This window comes from Gossypium raimondii, chromosome 8 (assembly GCF_025698545.1).
Source record: "Gossypium raimondii isolate GPD5lz chromosome 8, ASM2569854v1, whole genome shotgun sequence".
Classification (NCBI taxonomy): Eukaryota; Viridiplantae; Streptophyta; class Magnoliopsida; order Malvales; family Malvaceae; genus Gossypium; species Gossypium raimondii.
In genome coordinates this window covers 1,115,636-1,138,068 of record NC_068572.1, presented here as the reverse complement: position 1 = coordinate 1,138,068, position 22,433 = coordinate 1,115,636, and the positions used below count along the sequence as shown (strand labels likewise).

Genomic DNA, 22,433 nt, shown 5'->3' with positions numbered 1-22,433 from the left:
GTGATCACAATGACAAATTTATGTGATTAATATCATTGTGATGTAATAATTATAATGAGATAAATTCGTTATGAAATATTTTAGATATTGAACTCACGGGAAAGCATGCGAATGGCTTCAACCAATTGACTTAACTCACAAACTACATAATTTATTAATACCAGTTAACCATAAATAAAGCGATAAATATAAAGAGTATACAAAATTAATTCAGTTGAACAAAATAAAATAACAAGAAAACAATTTACTCATTCAACCTCGATTAAGTAAAATGGGGTGGTTAACAAAATACGTTTCACAATAAGATGATAATATATTTTAACGCATTTAAACCCATGTCTTCTTGCATTGTTAACAATATTCATGTCAAACGATCTAAGACTCAATCAACAAAAATAAGTTGTTTAAATGAAATGTAACACGTGTTAAAAACTATAATGTGTTTATTTTTTAAATAAAACTTTGTAAAATGGAAAAAAATTGGGTGTTAGATATTGTTACCATAATTACTAAGTACCGTAATTATCCTAATATATAGCATTATATAGATATTGTTACCATAATTACCGTAATATATATTAGGTTAATATTTATATATGTATACACATATTTGGTTAATATGTATGTGTTTACCTTATGTATATTGTTAATTACCATAAGTTGATGTATGCATGCATGGAACTAGTATATATAATGAATGATACATGGATATTAGCTTTGAAGAACCAGTGAGTGTTGAAAGCCGAAGGAAAAAAAAGGAAGATAGTCAGCCATGGATGTTCTTAGAGCTTCTTCTTCTACCCTTATTCATCCACCATACATTTCAACAACAACAAGAAGAAACAAAACCCAATTTCCTAAACCCATCTTTCACCATTTAAAGTTAAAATTAATTGTGTTCGATTCATCTTTCACATTGTTTGAAAGAAATGGATCGAAATCGAGGTTGTTTATGATGTTATCATCATCCCCGGCATCAACAATGGAGTCCATTGAGCCACCTATGCTGGAACTTGAGGCTGATGGTCGCGAGAAAAAGAGATTCGATTGGTACTCACATTGGTTCCCGGTGATGCCAATATGTGATTTGGATAAGAGGGTACCCCATGCTAAGAAAGTATTGGGACTTGACCTAGTGGTGTGGTGGGATAGGAATGAGAATGAATGGAAAGTGTTTGATGATACTTGTCCCCATAGATTAGCTCCTTTATCTGATGGAAGAATTGATCAGTGGGGGAGATTACAATGTGTGTACCATGGTTGGTGTTTCAATGGAAATGGTGATTGTAAACTCATCCCTCAAGCCCCCCTAGATGGACCACCGGTAACCTTTTTTTGATTTTGTAATCATATTGTATAAAAAGTGATAAAAGTACCATGTAGGCTATTGTACTAGAGAATTAGATTGCATTTTGTCCTCCCTACTCAAAAATAGATAAATTGGTCTCTATACGTTACATCAAAGAGCAAACTAATCTTTTCTATTAAAAATTCCATCCAATTCTACCGTTAAAAACTCCTCATTGTACATCAACACAAGGCAGATGTAACATGTCACATTTCACCATTTGGTCATTCTATCAATCACCTAGTTTTTAATAGTACAAATAGATGACATTTTAACGTATAGGGATTAGTTTGCTCATTTTTTAATAGAAAAGACGGAATGTAATCTTATTCCTAATACAAAGACCTTCATAATACTTTTACCTAAAAATGTTACTCTTATTTAACTTTGGTTTTCAAATTTGCAGGTCCATACATTCAAGGAAGCATGTGTGACTGTTTATCCAAGCACTGTGCAACATGATATTGTGTGGGTTTGGCCTAATGCTGATCCTCAATACAAAGATATTATAATGAAGAAAAAACCTCCTTACATTCCTGTCTTGGATGATCCTTCATTTTCAGGGCCAATGGGAAACAGAGAATTTCCTTTCGGGTACTTCAAGAAAAACTAAGAGTTAGTAATATAGCCTACACAAATTGAAATGTGTTCGAGAAACTAACTGTGTTTTCAGGTACGAGGTGTTGATTGAAAATCTTATGGATCCTGCTCATCTTCCGTATGCACATTACGGATTAATATCCAATCCGACCCCTAAAGGTAAGAAGTTATTGATGTTATTTTGAGATATCGAATTCGTGTATCTAAAATTTGTAACATTTTGATTCACAGTGAAGGTAGATAGAGAAGGGGGTAGTCCACTTGGTATGAAAGTTGAGAAATTGGATATAAATGGTTTCAATGGAAAACAAGATTGGGGTTGTTCTTACTTTATTGCACCTTGCATCTATCATGCTTTTATTGATGTTGATCAACGAAATGGATCTGCAATATCCGAAACCGAAAAGGTTTGACATTCATTTTACTATATTGCTATTTATTCAGACTGGATCGGTAGGTCGAATTGGTTTTTACTTAGATACTATAATTTTGCAGTCAAATCGAAGACTTTGTTTAGTTTTTATGTGTATTCCGGTTAGTCCGGGTAAAAGTAGACTTATTTGGTCTTTCCCAAAGAACTTTGGTGTTTGGATTGACAAGATTGTTCCAAGATGGATGTTTCACATTGGACAAAACTTGATTTTGGATTCTGATTTGTATCTTCTTCATGTTCAGGTGATTCTTTTTCTTCGTCCTCTTCTTTTAATAAGTACTTGTGCATGATGCATATTTGGACATAAGAATAGAGATATCAACGCACCCATATTTATGCAAGTTGACACCTTATTTCTTCTTATAGGAGCATAAGGTAATGGAACTTGAAGCTACCAATTGGCAAGAAGCTTGTTTTGTGCCTACAAAGTCAGATGCCTTTGTGGTTGGCTTCCGAAGGTGGTTGAACAAGTATGGCGGTGGCACGGTTGATTGGAAAGGGAAGTTTAGCGGAGCTCTTCCTCCATCTCCTCCTAGAGAGCAACTGATGGACAGGTAATGAGGGGAACTGACTCTTTAGGGAGAAGTTTTTAAAGTCTCAAGACAATTGGCCTAACCCTTGTCCTCGAGTTGTCTCTAGCCTCCATCAAGAGCCGTGCACGGTTCACGAAGGGAGAGCGCTTTGAAACAATACCTTGACATTGTTGAGAAAACCCCGATACAATCTGAGGATAATTCCATAACATTGTGAAGGGTTCTCCCTCCCAACAATAACTTTTTCCGGCTTTAACTTTTCTTGAAGTATGGGTCTTCGATACTAACATTATTTGTGCAGGTATTGGACTCATGTGGTGAGTTGTAAGAGTTGCAGTACAGCACATAAAGGTCTTAAGACACTTGAAGTAATGCTACAAACCATGTCGGTTATTTCGATTGGGATCGTTGCTGTGACAAAGCAGAACATGATATCAATGGTGGCTAAATCAACAATGGTATCAATGGCTATCATTTGTTTTGCAGCTTCAAAATGGTTGGCTCAGTTCATCTACAAAAATTTCCATTATCATGATTATAATCATGCTTTTGTATAATTTTTATAATTTTGATGCAAGGTTAAAGGCTAGTTGAACCCTACCGACAAATTGAATTATTCAAACAAATAACTTAAAAAAAAAAACAATTTTTTATGTTAAAAGAATCTTTTTTGCTTGTTGAAAATTACAATTAAACAAACATTTTGCAGATCATCAAACATGTCCAAAAAATAAGTTCTTGTTTTTGTTGTGATTATGTAAGAAAGTGAAGTATAAACAACTGATTCTGCAACAGCATATCATCATTTAGCTTCAACTCAAAGTCTTTTTGACAACGAACCCACACCACACTTTCAGCTTAAAATCATTGTCCCCCCCTCCCCCCACTGTCGGTTGCCATTTTTTTCTCTCATTTTCTCTCTTGCCAAACACCATTTTTCTTCTTCAAAAGACAGCAACTGGTTACTTCTTTAATTTGGGTTTCAAGCAAAGCTAAACCCCATTCAACATTCACATGTAAGCTTCTTCTTCTTTTTTTTCTCTAATTCATTTACTGTCATAAGATCTATTTAGTTTCTACTACTGGGTTTTCAAAAACAAGCAAAACCCCATTATTTAGTGATCAAATTCTGTTTGTTTGGTTGATTTATTTTGAGATCTGATTAGTTTTTGAAATTGGGTTTTGAAAAATGAGGAAACCCACAAAAGAATCAGAGTTAAACACTGAGCCAATCGGTCAAAATCTGATCAAATTGATTAGTAATCTCTGTTTCTCTGTTTTTGTGTTGTCGGTTCTTATATTTACAGCCATTGCTATCACTTATCAACCACCAGATCCATGGCTGGAATCAGCTCCTTCTTTAACCAAGCTCTTCACTCAAACTGAAAATGCCACTTTTAAAATCGATGATTCCATTGTTAAAACCGGTGAAGATTTGGTTTCTTCGCCGGTTCCGGCGATTCCCCCTGCTTTAGCACCTAATCCCATTACTGAAACCGATGATTCCATTGTTAAAACCGGTGAGGATTCTATTTCTTCGCCGGCTCCGGCAATTCCCCCTGCATTAGCAACCAATGATTCCGTTGTAAAAACCGGTGAGGATTCTGTTTCTTCGCCGGCTCCGGCAATTCCCCCTGTTTTAGCAACCAATGATTCTGTTGTAAAAACCAGTAAGGATTCGGTTTCTTCGCTGGCTCCAGCTATGTCCCCTGTTGTAGCACCCAATCCGGTTACTAAAACCAATGATTCGGTTGTTAAATCCGGTGAAGAAAGCAAATCTTCACCAGCTCCGGCAATGTCCCCTGCTTTAGCACCCAATCCTGTTACTAAAACCAACGATTCGGTGGTCAGAACCGGTCTGGCTCCAGCTCCGGCAACGTCCCCTGCTTTGGCACCCACTCCCATTGTTGAAACCGAAGCAAAAACCCCAAAATCCGATTGTGAGGAGTTAAAACACGTGAATTGTTCAGATCCACGGGTTTTACTCGCAATCAAGAAATTCAATTCAAAAACTTTCAAGTCCATTGTGATTTTGGAGTATCAAACACCGGTCAACGGCTCGAAACCGGATGAATGCGATGTTGCTTGGAGGTTTCGGAACAAAAAGGAAAGATCTTGGAGAAAGTACAGAGATTTTAGAAGGTTCGAGTTTGGGATCGGAGTGAATTGTACTTACAGAGTGATCCATACAGGCCGTTGGCATTCGGGAATCAACGCTCGACGACCTTGGATTCGGCCTAACCCGAAGTTCACTCGACCGATACGTGATGAAGAGATAAACGATACAATCCCGACTTTACTGGAAACAAACTTTAGGAAAGGGAAGTATTTGTATTATGCAAGAGGAGGAGATTATTGTAAGGGAATGAACCATTACTTATGGAGTTTCTTATGTGGTTTAGGGGAAGCTATTTATTTGAATAGAACATTTGTGATGGATTTAAACATGTGTTTATCGGCAACTCATAGTTCGAGTCATAAAGACGAAGAAGGCAAAGATTTCCGGTTTTATTTCGACTTCGAGCATCTTAAAGAAACTGCGTCCGTTGTGGAAGAAATTGAGTTTTTACGAGATTGGAAGAAATGGGATAAAGGTCATAAAAGAAAAGTACCATTGAAGAAGATAAAGAGCTATAAAACGACACCAATGCAACTCAAAAAGGATAAAAGCACAATCATATGGAGACAATTTGATGGACCAGAGCCTGATAATTATTGGTATAGAGTATGTGAAGGGCAAGCTGCTAAGTACATTCACAGACCGTGGCATACAATATGGAAATCGAAACGATTGATGAACATCGTAACCGAGATAAGCGGACGTATGGATTGGGATTTCGACGCTATTCACGTCATCCGTGGTGAAAAAGCACAAAACAAACAACTTTGGCCGAATCTGGATTCCGATACCTCCCCTAACGCAATCTTAACCAAGCTTCAACAAATGGTTCAACCGTGGAGGAACCTTTACGTTGCGACAAACGAGCCGTTCTACAATTACTTCGATAACTTGAGGTCACATTACAAGGTTCATTTGCTTGATGATTATAAGGAATTGTGGAACGTGGGGAGCGAGTGGTACAACGAGACGACGTTGCTTAACGGCGGGAAACCGGTCGAGTTCGATGGTTACATGAGAGCTGTTGTGGATACCGAGGTACTTTATCGAGCGAAAACTCGTGTTGAAACCTTTTATAATCTGACTAAAGATTGCAAAGATGGAATTAATACATGTTGAACAGGTTGTTTAATTGATTCATATTGCTTTGATTATGTTAGAAAATGTAATTGGTTGATGTATTCTTGTATTGTTTTTTTATTACAATTTATGTCATTATCAGTTCATCATATGTTTGTTGTTTTTTTGTCATAAGTGTGTATTCATATATAGACTATGAAAATGTTTATGGTATAATTCCGGTTTTGGTCCTTTTACTATGTTGAAATTTGAGATTTAATTTCTTTAATCTTCTATAATTTCGTCTTTATTTTATTGTTAATTCGGATATATAGTTAATTTCACGTGAAAATTCAATTAATCATGTTTAATAAATTTACCTAATTGATTCCACTTGTTATGGTAATTTACATATTAAATATTACAGAATTTTTCATAAAAAGAAACTCATATTGATGTAAAATTAGAGAGATTAAGTATAAGTACACAACTATGATATTGACTCAATCAATGTTAATTTAATTTTTATCAACTCGATTTAATTAACTCGACGAAGTTTATTTAGAGTCTAATTTGATTCAAACATGTTCAGTTTGAACTCAAGATGATTTGAAGTTATAATGACTCAACTAAAAAAATCTTTAACGTTAAACTCGAATCATATGAATCCGAAACAATCCAAACCCATAATTGATACAAAAAAAAATGACTTTATCCCAAAATTAATCCAAATAAAAGTAAGTCAAAATTTTCAAAATTCGAAATAACTCAACCATATTAAAAACAAATGGCATCAACGTAGACCAGTTTATGAAGTTTTTTTTTACTCCACTGTATAGGATAATAATCCAATGTAATTTTTTTTATTCCACAAACAATTATAAAATATTGTCATGAGTTTCATTTTTTAAAAATATTTTTTATTTTAATATCATACTATATCCTTGTAAGACATTTGTCAACCTCTTCACCGTGCTTGTGAAATCTAAAAACTCCACTACCCTATTCTTCACTACTTTGGGTTTTTTTTTTTAAAATTAATTAATTTTAGATCCTCAATGTCCTAAAGCTCAATTTTACCATATGCTTGGGGAAAAAATATTTAAATTAAATATATACGAAACGGTTATTTCTGTTAGTGATTAACTGTTTCTAAGTGTATGGTTTCGGTTTGGGTAAGCCGATGACATCGCCGCAAAGCTGTGCGTCCTCCGGGATATTGTACTCGTCCTTTGTCGAAAGGTTCGGAGAAAGAACACTAACGTAGAGTTGTTGTCCGAGGTAGAACCTATCCCATACCTCCGACCTAATGTTCCACATCCCACAGTTGTCGAACGTCAAGAGAATTGCCGCCCACGATTTAGGAAACACTTGAATCGTGTGTCGGCTAACTGCGTCGAGTAAGTTGTAATTATTCTTCCTTTTCTCCGGACTCCATGTTCCGGTCTCGATGCTACAGAAAGAACCCAAATCAACAAAGCAGCATCAGAAAAACACCTTGTCAGTCAATTGAAATGATAACTTACGCGACGGCGAAGGAGTAGCCGGATAAATGGTACGATTGGATAGCGGTTTTGTGATTTTCGAAGATGATCTCGACGAAGTGCCGATGCGTTATGTTAAGAACAATGGGTTTTACTTGGATCGTCTCGGTTTTCTCTGGAGGATTATCGGGGATCGTATCGTACTCGAATTCTTTCTTAACAATATTGAAATATTCAGCTAATTTCAATGGTGTTTTAAACTCATTATCATGTGATACACCATGAAGAGCATATCGGAGTTTACCGTCAACTTCACCGGCGGTATTAGCCAATTTAATAGTACGTGTAATATTAATAGCACCGTATTTATATGAACCTTGTGGATTAGGTCTAGCAGCACTAGCTGTTAAGTTCCATCGGAAAGTACGAAACTGATTAAGTGACCAAGCCCAACCAACCGGCGGTGGTGGTAACTCCGACGAAGCTGGTCCTTTCCCGTTTTTATACCGTATTATACCGGTAGCAGTGACCTGCCGACGTGTAAACCTAGTTGAAGCAACAACATGGTAATCTTCAGGATCTTGGTCGGCTTTAACAAGAACAGCAGAACATTGACCAACATGAACATCAAGTGATTTATATTCATTTTGCATTGGATGTGAACCTTCCATTTCAACAAGCTTCATTTGATGATTTTGGAACCGAACATTAATTGCTGTCTTAAGTCCGACATTACAGATTCTGTATTTATATGTTTTGCCGGCTTCCATGGTGAAAAGGGGTTCATCTTTACCATCACCTTTGGCTACTTTACCATTAAGATGAACACCATCACATCTACCAAGGTTACGACCACTATCCAAAATCTTTTTTAAGCTTTTATGACCTTTATTGAAAAAATCGCCAACGAGGAGTGTGTAGTCGTCGGCCGGATCAGGGTATGGTACCGGAATAAGTAAACGACTGTTTACATGAAGGCCGCCGAAACCACCGGAAGCTTTATGCATGTTGGTACATGTATGAACCTATTTGATCTTTTTTTTTTTTTGATAGAATGACTGGGTATTTATTATGAAAGAAAAAAAAAAAATAATAATCCAATCAGCCCAAATCAAAGGCCTAAGTCAAAGCACCAAACAGAAAAGAACCAATCTAATTTTCAACCTAAACAAATATAAAATTACACCCCCCAATAAACGTCAATCAAAAAGCTAGAAAATTAAAAGGAAAAAGACAAAAGCATTAATTGAAATTAAATCTACCGAATGAAACCTATCCCAGTCATTAATTAGAAACAGCTGGAAACCATAAAGGCTATTGAAGAGTCATTTCCAAGGTCCCATCTGTTATGTCGATAGCTCTTCCCCATAGATTTAAACTTCATTAAGCTATCTGTTTTGGATGCTGCTCCTTCACCCAATTCTTCAATCCGGATTTCTTTGCCAATCTTCATCCAAGGTTGAAATGTGGCGGTCCAGTTCTTCTCCTATCAGGTAAATGTTTTCTTCTTTCGCGAGAGCTCTCTTTGCTAGACCATGTGCATGTGTATTCTCTGATCTATGTATGTGTTTTAAAGTAAGATCTTGAAAAAAGGATTTCTTGTTCTGAATATCTTTAATAATGGCACCTATTACCGATTTATCTGTTGATATCGCCTTGCTCTTCTTTATGACGGTTTTTGAGTCTCCCATAATTCTAATTGACTGAGATCCTAAAGCAATCCCTAATTTCATGCCTTCTAAACATGCATATGCCTCTGCTGCGAATGGTGAGGGAACATTTCTGTGGATAACCGTTTTTATCACCGATGATTTCCCTCATATCCCAACCAACTAGTCCTGTCATGATTTGAAGGTTCTACTATCCGATGTTGCATCAAATTTGATCGATATTCTCGATGCGTTTTCACGTATCTTGTGACTCTTGAAAATTTTTTCTCGCTTTTCTTCTCGGATTTATTCCGCATATTCTACCATATGTCTTTGAATATTCGAGCTAATCCCTTCTGTTGAATTTTTGCCCTCGTGAATGAGTTTGTTTCTAAAGGACCATATCAACCATAACGCATAGCGAAAAAGCCGACAATTGGTAATTGTTCTTGTTCTTGAAAACCAGTTAGCCACTCCCATGTATTTTGACTCGTATTCTCTATGACCCATGCTAAGTTTAATGCTTGCCACACTTCTCTTGTAAAAGGACACTCTCGGAAAACATGAAGACTCTCTTCTACTCCAAAATAACATCGTGGACAGCGGGCAGTTGAACTAACCCTCCTCAACCTGAGATTACCAAAGTGAGGATATAATCCCATGAAATCCTCCAGATTGTAATTGTAATTTTGAAGGCAATTGTAGGCTCCATAATTTTTGTAAAATTTCTTATTTGATCTGTAATAGGTAGTCATTAGCTGTAGAAGCATCTTGTAGTAGTTTATACGCACTACGTACTGAAAACTCACCAGATAGTTCTCCACTCCACACCTGAATATCCTCATGTTCGGTCTCTGCCAGAGGAATTTGTAGAATCTTCCGAGCAGTATCTTCTTGAAAGGTACTTTTAATTAAGTCTGACTTCCATTTTCTACTTGAATTGTCAATGAGGTCTGAAACTAACTGTAATTCTCTTCTGTTTGTGCTATTAAGCTCAGCCACCTTGTCAATCCCCTGAATCCAGTTGTCTTCCCAGATAGAAATGCTACTCCCTTTACCAACTCTCCAACCCAATCCTCTTTGGAGAAGTCCTTTTGCCGCCCAGATGCTCTTCCAGGTAAATGAAGGTAAATTCCCCAACTCTGCGTTTAAAAAACTGGACTGTGGAAAATATTTAGCCTTCAAAACTCTGACTAATAAAGAATTTGGGAAATTAATGAGACGCCAACCTTGTTTAGCTAATAACGCAATATTAAATTGACTAAGATCTCGAAAGCCTAGACCACCATTTTCTTTTAACGAACAAAGGTTTTTCCAAGTGCACAAATGAATTCCCCTTTTGCCCCCTCCTTTTTGCCACCAGAATCTTGCTATAATACTCTCCATTTCATCACAAAGAGCTCTCGGCAGTAAGAAACATGCCATAGAATAAGTCGAACGACTTACAAAATGGCCTTTATAAAATTTCTTTCCTCCTTGTGATAAAAATCATTGCTCCGATTATCAATACGTTTTTGATTCGATCCTTTAAACTCGAAAAGCTTCTTTTTCTTTCGCCCCACCATATTCGGTAGCCCTAGATATCGTTCGGGTTCACTAGTCCTCGTACCCCAACACATCAACCACTTGTCTCCTATCCTCCTCCAACGTGTTTTTACTAAAGAATACCGTTGATTTATCAAAATTTACACATTGTCCCGAGCAAACTTTGAATTCACACAAAATATCCTTTATGATGTTTGCACCCTGCTAGTTGCCTCTCCAAACAAAGATGCAAATCATCAAGAAATAAAAGATGAGATACCTGTGGACCGTATCTACTCACCCGTACTCCTTTGAGACGATCTCTCTTCATTGCTAACCTCAGCAAGCTTGATAAACCTTCACCACATATCAGGAATAAAAACGGGCTTAATGGGTACCCTTGTCTAAGTCCTCTGGTTGGTACAAATTTATCTCCTCTGTACCCATTTATGACAACTGAATAAGCAACGGATGACACACATTTCATAATGGCATTTACCCAACTAAAATCAAACCCCATCTTTTTCATGACCTCCTCTATAAGTTTCCATTCTACCCTGTCATAAGCTTTACTCATATCGAGTTTAACGGCCATAAATCCTTTTTTCCCCGTTCTCTTTTGCTTTAACTTGTGCAATATTTCGTAAGTGAGTAATACATTATCTGATATTAACCTGCCTGGCACAAAAGCACTTTGCGCTTCATCAATACATTTGCCAATAACACTTCGAAATCTGTTTGCAAGTACCTTTGCAATAATTTTGTAAAGTACATTGCATAGACTAATTGGTCTAAATTGCATCATAGTTGATGGATTGCTGACTTTGGGAATAAGCACTATATTTGTGGAATTTATTGGACTAACCTTCATATTTCCGTTTAAAATTTGTAGACAAAAAGATAGGACGTCATCCCCAACAATCTGCCAATACTTCTGATAGAATAATGCTGGAAATCCATCCTCCCCTGGTGCTTTTGTAGGTCCCATTTCAAAAACAGCTTCTCTAATTTCCTCTTTGGAATATGGTTCTGTAAGTTTTCGGTTGTCATCCGCATGAATGCAGCGTTCTATCCCTGGTAGAATATGATCATAATTCCCATTCTCTCTTGCCGAAAATAAATTCTGAAAATAAGACTTAGCCACACCCTCAATGTCTTGAATGAGCTCCATTTCTCTACCCTCTTCATCTTTCAGCTTATGAATGAGATTCTTTTTTCTCCGTTGTGAAGCTTGGCTATGAAAGAAAGCGATATTTTGTCCCTAATTTCAACCGATTAATTCTAGCTCTCATTCCCCAATAGCAATCGTCCTTCTCAATCTCAAAATTCAAGTTTATTTTGTATCAATCAATTCATTAAGGTCTCTTCATTTCGGTTGCTTATTAACTCGCCAAGTTTCTTCGTAAGCATCTGTTTTCTCTTCTGCCTATTTTTTTTAACTGCCCAGCCCAAATCTGCAATCCTTTCTTTAAATTATCCAGCCTCTTTAATATTTCCTCTGACGAATTCTCCCATAGTTTTTTGACTTCTTCCATGAAAGATTCTTCCAACAGCCACCATGCTTCAAATCTGAAATTGTTATCCCTTACTCGTTCTGCAAATCTCCTGGTATTAATAAGAAGAGGACAATGGTCTGAAAATGAATGAGCAAGATGTTGAACTTTAATTTCTGGAAACATAACAATCCAATTTCTGTTAGCTACTCCTCTGTCCAAACGTTCTTGGATGTTCGTCTCTGGTAAGTTGCCTCTCTCCCAAGTAAAACGCCTGCCCCCAAAACCCACATCATTCAATCGGCATTCCTCTAATGTTTTCCTAAAAATTTCCATCCTTCTTTCATCCCTAGGTAACCCTCCTTTTTTTCAAATCCATACATAATTTCATTGAAATCTCCACAAACCAACCAAGGGGTTTCTCTATCATTAGCTAAACTTTTCAAAACCTCCCACGAATCATTCCTATCCTGTATGTATGGGGAACCATAAAATCCTGTAAATCTCCAATTAATTCCTTTTTCCTTATCTTCAACGATCACATCAATATGTCTTTTAGAGTAACTACGAAGCATAACTTCAATGTCAGTTCGCCAAGCTAAGCACAACCCTCCTCTCGTACCTTCAGATTCCACTTCGATTCCATTTGCGAAACCACACCTCCTGCGAGTAATTTCCATTTGTTTCTTATTAATTTTAGTCTCCATAAAGAAGACTATTTGGGGATTATTAATTTTCAGCAAATGCCGAAGTCTTCTAACCGTCCGTTGTCTCCCCAAACCACGGACGTTCCAGCTTAAGATTTTCATTGTGCCCGGTCGGCATGCCTTTTGGCAGCCGCCGATATTAGAGAATGTACGCCTTCCATCTCCCCTCTATTTCTCTTTTTTCCTTCCTCCCCTATTAAAGTTTCATCTTCCAAATCATGCTCCATAGCCATTTGCATCTGGTAAGACCAGATTTTATTTCTCTGTTGTTCTTCATGTGTTGCCCTCCCCTCAAGGCTAATCCCTAATATTGGATCAATAGCTTTGCCCCTCTTTCCTTTTGAAGCCTCATTCTGCTCGTTTAACCCGTCAAACCTACTCTCCATCCAGCCTTCTCCAAGTTTCCCTTCCCCCTCCTCGCAGCCAAATGCTATTCATTGATAGAGCTCTTCGAGATGATGCCCGTAATGTTAAATCCCATCCCATTTCAAAGAATCTCCCTCCACCCTCATTCTCTCTTCACAGAAAGAGTCATTATGACCTAAACGTCCACAGAAAAAACAAAACAGCGATAGACGCTCATACTTAAATTTAACATATGAGCATATCCCACCAAACATAATCTGTTTCTTTCTTTTCAAAGGTTTCCTAATATCAATCTGCACTCTTATTCTCATAAAATTATGAGTCTCCTTTCCCAACTTAGATACATCGTACTCCATGAAAACTCCAATAAAATTGACCAGCTGTGTTGCTAGGCTTTCAGTAAATAAACCTATTGGGACATCATGAATTTGTACCCAAAAAGGGCTAAAAATTAGTGGTAAACCTATTTGATCTTTTACTTGGAAATGATATGTGTAATTTTTTCCTGGGAGAATTGGACAAGTAGTCCTGTTCCATCTTGCCATGGATTTTTCCTTTGTTGTATCCCATTCCTGCAACAAAAATAATAAAATTGCACTTTTAATCCTTTTAGAAAATTGGAGGGTTTGAACAAAAATATTATACCGACATTTGGCAAAAAATAGTCCCGCTGTCCATAAAGGATATTCAAGTCCGAGCCCGTAGGGATGAAGAGAGGGGTAGACCCTAGAATGGAAATTTTCAGCTTTAATCCCTCAAAATTTATAAAATCTTAAGTTAATATATGATAAAATCATAGTTTGGTTCCCCCAAAAATACTAGAATTTCAGTTTAGTCATTTTGAAAACTAACCAATACAAGGGTAAAATTACGTTTTAGTTCTAAAATATATATATATCTTAATCTCGGTTCCTCTTAAAAATTTTTTGGCTTCACCCTTATGAGCTTGGCCCGACTCAATCAGTTTTTTTCTAAAGTTTGTAATGTTGTATATTATATAATATAATTGTATATTATATAATCTATAGTAATATATAATACTACTAAAATGTCAACATTAAAAATAATTACAAATATATAATTTTAATAAATAAATATTAAATTATTAAAATAAAATAATATAAATATGATATTTAAAAAAAATATCAGTGGGTTTAAAATAAGTTTGGGTTAGCCAATTACAAATATGGGTAGTTTGGATAAATGTTTAAACCCATATTTTAGGTCGGATTAGGCAAGTATAAAGTGCGTTAATATCACTTTTAAGCTTGAACTTAGCTTGACTCAGCCATGAACACTTCTAATTTCTGAACCTAATTTTATAATTTAATTTTGGGTTTTTTTGTTTGTTTGTTTACCAAGTGATGAGGAAGGGTTCGTCGAGGTTGTTGAAGACATTGACGACAACATTGTTATTGGTGGTTGAGTTGATGTTAGGTCCAGAAAATTCGCCGTTAATAAGAATACCTTGTTGAGGAACACCCAGAGGAGAAATGGTATCATAAGTGACATTCCAAGTGAAAAATATAGTCGGATCGCCGCCTTCGACCACAAAAACCGAACCTGTCATGAGACATAAGAACAAGGTTAACATCAATACAGCCATTGCTTGTTCCCTGTTGTATTTTTGTTTTATTTTTTATTTTTTATAAAAAAATTAGGATGAATAATTGGGTTTTTATTTTGAGGGGGATCTATACAAATTTTCTTAAGTTCATGGCTATGTCTATTTATATAATCAATTTCCTCAATTTCCATTTTAAGGACCTCAAATTTTGCTTTTTTTCGTTCACTATATTTTCTATTTTTAATTATAACGTTAAAAAAATTAAAACCTCTATTTAGCTAAAATTGATTAACAAAAAAAAGACTCGAACTTTAGTATTTGGTTCGGTTTAATTTTCATAGAATGGATCGATTTGATTTCAGTTTAATAATAATTAAATATATGTGGTTAGTTCAGTTTTTAATTTATAAATTAAAAAATTAAATTAGGTTTATATTTTATTAGTTTTTATTTTATAATATAAAATATATATTATAATTCCAAATTAGTGTGCAAATGCAGTAATTTTTATAAAAAAATTAAAAAGAACAAGGGGTTGAACCTGTTCAAACAATATAATTTACTTGGGGTTAATTTTATTATAGATATTAAAAAACTAAAATATTGTAAATTAATTTTTAATAAAAATTGGGGTTTAGTTTGAATGTTTCAATATAAGGCAGGTATATTCTCCTGTTCTTGTGGACTTGACTCAATTTTGTAAAAAAAAAATTATGAAAATAATATAAAAATATGTTACATGTGAGAAAAAATATAAAAAAAATGTTATAGGCGGAGAGTCGGAGCTAAGATTGTTATCTAGGGTTTTCAGGGGGAAAAAGAAGTTGATCCTTGCTTTCCCATGCACATATTTAAGGGGATTATCGTTGTTTTATAAGGCCATGTAATCGACAGTACAGAGTATTTGTATGATCGTGTAGTCGGTCAAGTGACATGATAGTTATAGATTAATTGTTGTCATATAATGTACTATAACCTTCTTTTCTTTAAAGCAGTACGAAGTTGTTACGTCTCAATGGTCCTCATTAAGGGTGGGTAGCATGTGGTCTCGGCGGAGGGTGCACAATGGTATTTCTAAGCTAGTTTAGACAGAATGCACAAGAGATTATATGTGGATTGTCTTATGTGAATGGTCGCCACGGACAATCCCTAACGTAGAGTTGTATGCAAACTGCTTCCAGCGAAAAGTCGTCTAAAGTTGTCTTATGTCATGCCATGTGTTGTACCATATACAACGGTATAACAATGAGAAAAAAAATTACAAACTTAGAAAAGAAAAAAGAATAAAAAAAGAAAACTGAGTTTGTAAAAAATTGTATAAAATAAACAGATTGAGAAATCAATAAAAAAACTTTTTGCAAGCTAAGAATATGATGTCGTGAAGTCAGAATTTCTTTTTGGGGCAAAATTAAATTGTATATTTGTATGAGAGCTAAAATGTAAATGGAAAATTTTAATAACTTATATCTTTATCATTTTAAGTTTATTTTACCTTACTAAATTAAAATTTTGTAAAACTTCGAAGGCCAAAAGTAAAATTTTATATTTATTACCACATAACCACTTAAAACATATTCGTAAAATGAAAAAAATTACCCAATGTCTAAAAGCCTTTTTTTTGTCTGGTTGAATCTTAGTTCAATGTTGCCTATGCAGAATGATGTGGGTTCATGCATTTATTTTCTTATTAAAAGGTCTAAGAGTAGTTTTAAGCAATTTGTGTAAAAAATTTATATATTTTTAATTAAAATTAATTATAAAATTTTTAAATAAAATAAATCCAAGTTTATCTAATTATTTGGACCAAATCAGCAAATTAGGCAAATAATTTAACCCAACAACTTAATATTTGTTTAAATCATTGAATTTGATTATGAAATGAAAAAAGAATTATCCCAAATGCCTGCTTCATTTATTTCACTAAAAAAAATATGAACTTTGAAGAAAATAAAAGAAGAAACTTTTGAGGGTGTATGAAATTGCCGAAACCCGAAAAAAATCCAACTTTTATTTGATGCATTGGTCCCCCATTGTTGAGATATCTACAACCCCATATTTTTCTGTGCTTTCTGAATCTGGTTGAGGAAAATCCAAGTCATCTGCATAAAGAGAAAACATTCTGGATTTAGTGTCATCGGGGATAATTCCGAACCGGAGCTTTTGAAAACAAGTATATAACATATGTACCATGACGTGAGGAGCAATTCTAACACAATATACAGGGAATCCGGTGTAAAATTTCAAAGGTCCGCCGGACTTGAGGGTTTTCATAGCGCAGTCTAGAGAACCGTTGTATGGATATTTCCCCTCGGCATCGGGTTGCATTTTCTGGATTTGTGTTTTCACATAATCAAATGGTAAACTACAAGCTGAAGCAAAGAAACCTGAAACCGCACTTGCACCTAAGACAGAGAAAAAAAAAAAAGAATCATCGAAGGTTACATCCTCATTCACCGATAACAAAACCGAGAAAGAGTTTAGAGACTACCTATGACTGTTGCAGCTTCACCTAAGCCAAGGGAATCCTTGAAAAACTCTACACTTTGGTCATAAGAGGCAAGCATTCCCATGTTCAATGCCATGGCTCGGACTACGGTCGGACCAGCACCTTTCCAAAGTGCGAGAACCCCTTCATCCCCAACGATACGATAGAGTGCATGGAATGCGTTTGAGTAGTTCCGGCGCTGAGCAGCAGGCAGAGTAGCATCAGCTTGCATACGGATAAGTGCTAAATCGGCCGGGCTGCCGAAACAGGCTCCAATAGCACCGGCAGTAAGACCACATAATGCTTTCTGATATAGAGGTAGGGGTTTCCCATCGTTGGCTTCGATTGCTTTGGTTGTCAACATTCTGAAAAAAAACAATCGAAATGCAATCAAAAGCTAAATCGGAATCGACGTAAATAATTCGAGTTTAATGTCACAAGCAAATTGAAGTCTCAGAGCAACGGCAACAACAACAAAAATTCTATCCTATGCATAGAGACTCACTTGAATGATCCGAGTCGGGCAGTAGTGTATGTAGCTTGCCGGAGCAATCCAGCTGATAGCCCCTACACAAAAATAATACAGGTGAGATAGGCTCGTCGAGCAACAGAAATATCCTATGTTGGTCTGAGTTAGATATACATATATTAGGGAAAACATAAAAAAAAATGTACATATACACCGATACTCAACATTAACACCCAAGTCTAAGTAACATAACGAATATCTTCTTAGTTCAACTGAGAAAATCTAACAAAAAAACTGGCAAAAGTAGCATGGAAGTCTCTGTGTTAGAAGTTAGATTGCATTTTGCCCTCTCTACTAAAAAAATGACCAGATTAGTCCCTATGTCACGTGTACTCCATGCTGATCAGCAAATAAATGATCAGGTGATTGTTGTTTTTAACCGGATAAACGGATGAAATTTTTATAAAAATTAATTTGAGAAAATACAATCCGACTTTTAGTACAAGGGTCTCTGTGGTAGTTTTACCGACAAAAACTCCATGTCTAAACCACTGATCAGCAAATTCTAATAGAAGATCCAATGAAACAGTACTAAATTCCAATATTTTTGACAAACCAAACCAATAAAACAATGCCATATAATACAATTACACAAAAATGTGCAAAAATATCAATGAACTTTGAACATCCTTATTAAAAAGATCCAGCTTCTAAAACAGATCTCAACATTAGATCAATCATACAAACAAATGATTTAAAAAAAAAATTGAAATCAAGAAAAAAAAGAACCTTGTAGAAGGCACCAATACCCTCATTTCTAAGCATGGTCTTGGTGACAGTAGCAGCTGATCCCTGACCCAATTGAATCCTCACCTACACCAAACCAAAAACCAAAACTCACAAATCACCATTAAACAAAATTGAAATCCAAGCAAAACCCAGATCTTAAAAACAAAAACCCATCATTGGGGTGTGATCTAACCTTGATCATATCAATGGGTTGAATGACACATGTGGCTAACATACCAGAGGTACCACCATTAACAAAAGGTTTGATTTTTGGCCAAACCCCAGTTTGGGTTTTCTTTTCATTTGCCATTTCTTCTGAAAAAATGGGAAAGAAAAATGGGGGGTTAGATGAAAGGAAGAAGAGACTACAGTGTGGGTTAGAGCTTGTTTTCAGCTTTGTTTGACTGAAATGGAAAATGGCGAAATAAGAGGCCCTTTTTGGTGTATATACAAACAACCCTTCCTTGTTATTAGCTTATATTATAAATGAATTTAACTAATTTTAATTAAGAGTTTAGTGTTCTTTAAGAGCTGTTTTTCAAACATAGAATCCATCGAACTATCATACTAAAACAATTTATTATTATTATTCATTCAATCGGCTCAAAAAAAATGTTGAACATTAGTTTTTACATGGATGAAGCGGTTCAGGTCAATACTGGAAATGCTGCAGCAGAGTAGTCATAAGAAACAAAAATGAGAAGTGGATTATAGGATATAATAGACACTTGGGCAACTACTCAGTTTTTTATGTTGAGTTGTGGGATATTCTTGACGGATTGGCCATTATTCAAGACATGCGTTATGCGGGCGTGAAGATTCAATGCCATTTAGAATCCTTCCTTGACTGGTTCGAACTTTGCCCTTGTTAGACATATTCATCTTCTTCTGAATAACATTGAACCTTAGACCATACAACACTCTCCTAGATAGCAAAAATGGCCTTTGATGCAAGCTTTGAGCTGAAGTTATTTGCGCATATCCCAAAAGAAGTGTTTGCACTTTCTTCTACTAATCAAACTAGTGGCAGCATTGCCTAAAGAGTCATTTTGTAATTAGCTTTTCATGTTTGTTTTCTTTACCAAAAAAAAAAAATATCACTTTTGACCAAAAATTATTGGTTGTGGGGAAAAAAATGAAACAAAATTAATGGTTTAAGTATTACTTTTGACAAGAAAAATATTTTAGGTACTAAGTTGAAAAATGAATATAATTTAAGGGTCAATTCCATAGTTAAGCCAAAACTTTTAAGGATTAAATTATACAATTAGTCACCCAACTATTAGTTCGTTTCTATTTTTATCACTAAACTATAAAAAATTCAATTTCATCATTAATATTTTAGATCATTTCTCTTTTGGTCCCTTTAGTTAAATGGTTAATGGAAATGTTGTTGTGACCTTTTTCTAGCGGATATAATAACACATTTAGTCCTCAATACTTACATATTCTATCAATTTGATCCTAATTTTAAATGATTTAATAAATTTAACTCTCCTTCTTCTTCTTCTTCCAATATTACTTCTTGTAGGCTTCTTAGAAATGACAAAAAATGACAGAACATCGTACTTAGATATTCTCCCCCATGGTCTTGTGGAAAAAAAAGGAAGGAGGTTTAACCTTCTTCTTCCAATATTGCTTCTTGTAGGCTTCTTAGAAATGACGAAAAAATGACGGAACATCATACTTCTCCAATACGTCAGTATACAACAACAGCCAATGGACAGTAGCCAACATATAAGGAAGCTAAAGAATGGGCAACATGCACATCAAAAACATTTATCAACTTCTCCTGGCCATAACCATTTCTTGTTTTGTACCAAAGAACCTTCTTCTTCTTTTCATTTTTGGGGTTAATGGATTATTAATGTTGGTTCTTTTTAAAGTGCTAAGTTTTAATGATTTTGGTCAGAGTTTGGAGCTTTGAATTGATCTGTGGATGGGTATTTTTGTTTTGTTTGTGGGTCTCTTTTTGTGATTTCAGCTAAGATTTTGGTGATAAATCAGGGTTCTTGGTCAATTTTCTTAAATGATTCTTTGGATTTTTTTATAGAAAAAATGAGCTAGAAAATATAATATAATATAATATATATATTGAGGAAATATTATATTATTTACTTCTAGTTTGGGTACAATTTCCTCAATATATATAAAAAGAATTTTACATTTTATATTTTTTCATAATATATAATAATCATTTAAGGAATGTGTAAATATTAAAGACTAAATATGTTATTATACTAGTGAGAAAAAGGTCATGTTATTATTTCCGTTAACTGTTTAATGAAGGGTGACTGAAACAGAAACGATCTAAAACATTAGTGATGAAATTGAGGCTTTTTTACCCCAATAACACAAAAAGAATAAGAAGTAATAACTCAAATGGTATGCCCATGAGATTATTTATCAAAATGGTACGTTTGCTACAGTGTTCTTTCGGTGCCGCCTGACAAATTGGCACCACCAGACTGAAATGTGATGACTTAAAATGTTCAAGGACCTAATATGTAAAGTTTTCATTTTGATTGAAAAGCTTTAAGGGTACGAAAAATAATTTTACAAAAAGAATATTTGAACAAAATTTTTTTTTTTGAAAAATACTTTTTGGACTAATTGGTAAGAGGCCTCTCTATTTTTGGTGCTGAAGAGGAATAAAAGAAAATAATAAATAAGGAAAGTTTATGAAGTAATTTATCATATTTAAAGTTTGGTGCAGCCACGCTGTCAGACGGTACCATTAAAGCTTTTCAATCAAAATGAGAAATTTACATATTAGGTCTCTGGCTATTTTAGTCTTGGCGGCACTAATAGAACACTTTAGCCCAATTTGGTAAATAATCTCATGGACATACAATTTAAGTTATTAATTTTTTTGTATTATTGGGATTAAAAAAAGCCTAAAATTGAAAATTTTTATAGCTTGGTGACCAAAACAGAAACACACTAATAATCTGGTGACTAATAGTATAATTTACCAAAATTTAATATAAAAAGTGAAACAGTGTATAAATCAATTTGGGCAAAGCCTTTACCATCTTAAAATGAAGTACCCAAAATTTTATACTAGGAAAAAAAATATAAATATAATATTTTATAATGTATAAATCATAAATTTATAATTAGTAAAAATAAATAAATAAATCCCAATATAACACACAACATTGATTATCGTGAGTTGTAAGTGGAAGTTTTCATAGATCAATTCTCGGGCCCAAAAATTTCTGATTGTGAAACTAATTTCTGGGAATTTATTTGATAACTGTGTTGATTGAGTTTTAGCTTAATTGACGTAGATATTGTTGTCAATGTAAGAGCACATGGGCTCAAGAGTACTGAAGTGCATTATCCTCCTATTTATAGGTTGAGGAGATACGGTGAAAAGTTATATTTTATAATTATTTTTACTTAGCTTTTAATATTGGTCTAAATTCGGATAAAAGACAAGTAGTTAAACCATGCAACTTTTTCACTTTAGGTATCTATGGTAAAAGTAAGTGATTAAAATTTAAGTTCAAAGTTGAAACCCGAGACTCTAAGTCAAGTGGTACATTGGCACCTAACACAACTTGTGTGCAAATAATTATTCAAATGTTTTTGGAAAGTAAATGAATCAAAGCATAAAAAAATGGAAAATGATTCAAACATGTTATTATGAAAAATAAAATGCAAAAAAGGGTCAAATTTTAAGTCAAACATATATATATATATTGCACACAGAAAAGGACACAAACATGATATTAATAAATAAATAAATAAAATTTTAAAATTGAATCATTTTAAATAAGTATACCAAATACAACATGATTCA

At 34.7% G+C, this 22,433-nt stretch overlaps 3 protein-coding genes, 1 long non-coding RNA gene and 1 pseudogene across 4 annotated transcripts; 3 read left to right on the top strand and 2 right to left on the bottom strand.

Annotated features, from left to right (window-relative positions):
- Window positions 1-772: 772 nt before the first annotated feature.
- LOC105790080 (protochlorophyllide-dependent translocon component 52, chloroplastic) lies at window positions 773-3,478 on the top strand. Its single transcript, XM_012617489.2, has 7 exons — window positions 773-1,324; window positions 1,755-1,942; window positions 2,022-2,107; window positions 2,180-2,355; window positions 2,444-2,623; window positions 2,748-2,935; window positions 3,216-3,478. Exons 1-7 carry the CDS (start codon window positions 773-775, stop codon window positions 3,469-3,471), a joined length of 1,626 nt encoding a protein of 541 aa, XP_012472943.1. The 3' UTR covers window positions 3,472-3,478.
- A 450-nt stretch (window positions 3,479-3,928) lies between these two features.
- Window positions 3,929-6,344, top strand: LOC105790078 (uncharacterized). The gene has a single exon (XM_012617487.2). It carries the CDS (start codon window positions 4,104-4,106, stop codon window positions 6,150-6,152), a length of 2,049 nt encoding a protein of 682 aa, XP_012472941.1. The 5' UTR covers window positions 3,929-4,103; the 3' UTR covers window positions 6,153-6,344.
- Window positions 6,345-7,244: 900 nt separating this feature from the next.
- LOC105790079 (L-ascorbate oxidase homolog) lies at window positions 7,245-14,921 on the bottom strand (annotated as a pseudogene).
- On the top strand, window positions 9,746-14,996 carry LOC105790083 (uncharacterized). The gene is made up of 4 exons (XR_008198525.1): window positions 9,746-9,869; window positions 9,973-10,126; window positions 10,224-10,352; window positions 14,678-14,996. It is a non-coding gene; the product is annotated as an uncharacterized LOC105790083 (long non-coding RNA).
- Window positions 14,997-16,728: 1,732 nt separating this feature from the next.
- Window positions 16,729-19,073, bottom strand: LOC105790081 (mitochondrial dicarboxylate/tricarboxylate transporter DTC). Its single transcript, XM_012617490.2, has 6 exons — window positions 18,819-19,073; window positions 18,626-18,709; window positions 17,873-17,934; window positions 17,371-17,732; window positions 17,070-17,284; window positions 16,729-16,981 (listed from the first exon to the last, which is right to left on the bottom strand). The coding sequence occupies exons 1-6, from the start codon at window positions 18,933-18,935 to the stop codon at window positions 16,925-16,927; spliced, it is 897 nt and encodes a 298-aa protein (XP_012472944.1). The 5' UTR covers window positions 18,936-19,073; the 3' UTR covers window positions 16,729-16,924.
- Between the last annotated feature and the right edge of the window lie 3,360 nt (window positions 19,074-22,433).

Bases quoted from the DNA above. Each gene is read 5' to 3' on its own strand.
- LOC105790080 (XM_012617489.2), top strand. From the start codon at position 773: ATGGATGTTCTTAGAGCTTCTTCTTCTACCCTTATTCATCCACCATAC. The intron at 2,624-2,747 runs GTGATTCTTTTT...TTCTTCTTATAG, and splicing joins TGTATCTTCTTCATGTTCAG to GAGCATAAGGTAATGGAACT. The intron at 2,936-3,215 runs GTAATGAGGGGA...TTATTTGTGCAG, and splicing joins AGAGAGCAACTGATGGACAG to GTATTGGACTCATGTGGTGA.
- LOC105790081 (XM_012617490.2), bottom strand. From the start codon at position 18,935: ATGGCAAATGAAAAGAAAACCCAAACTGGGGTTTGGCCAAAAATCAAA. The intron at 17,935-18,625 runs GTTCTTTTTTTT...ATTTTTGTGTAG, and splicing joins GTATTGGTGCCTTCTACAAG to GGGCTATCAGCTGGATTGCT. The intron at 16,982-17,069 runs GTACATATGTTA...CTCTTTATGCAG, and splicing joins GAATTGCTCCTCACGTCATG to ATGACTTGGATTTTCCTCAA.
- LOC105790078 (XM_012617487.2), top strand. From the start codon at position 4,104: ATGAGGAAACCCACAAAAGAATCAGAGTTAAACACTGAGCCAATCGGT.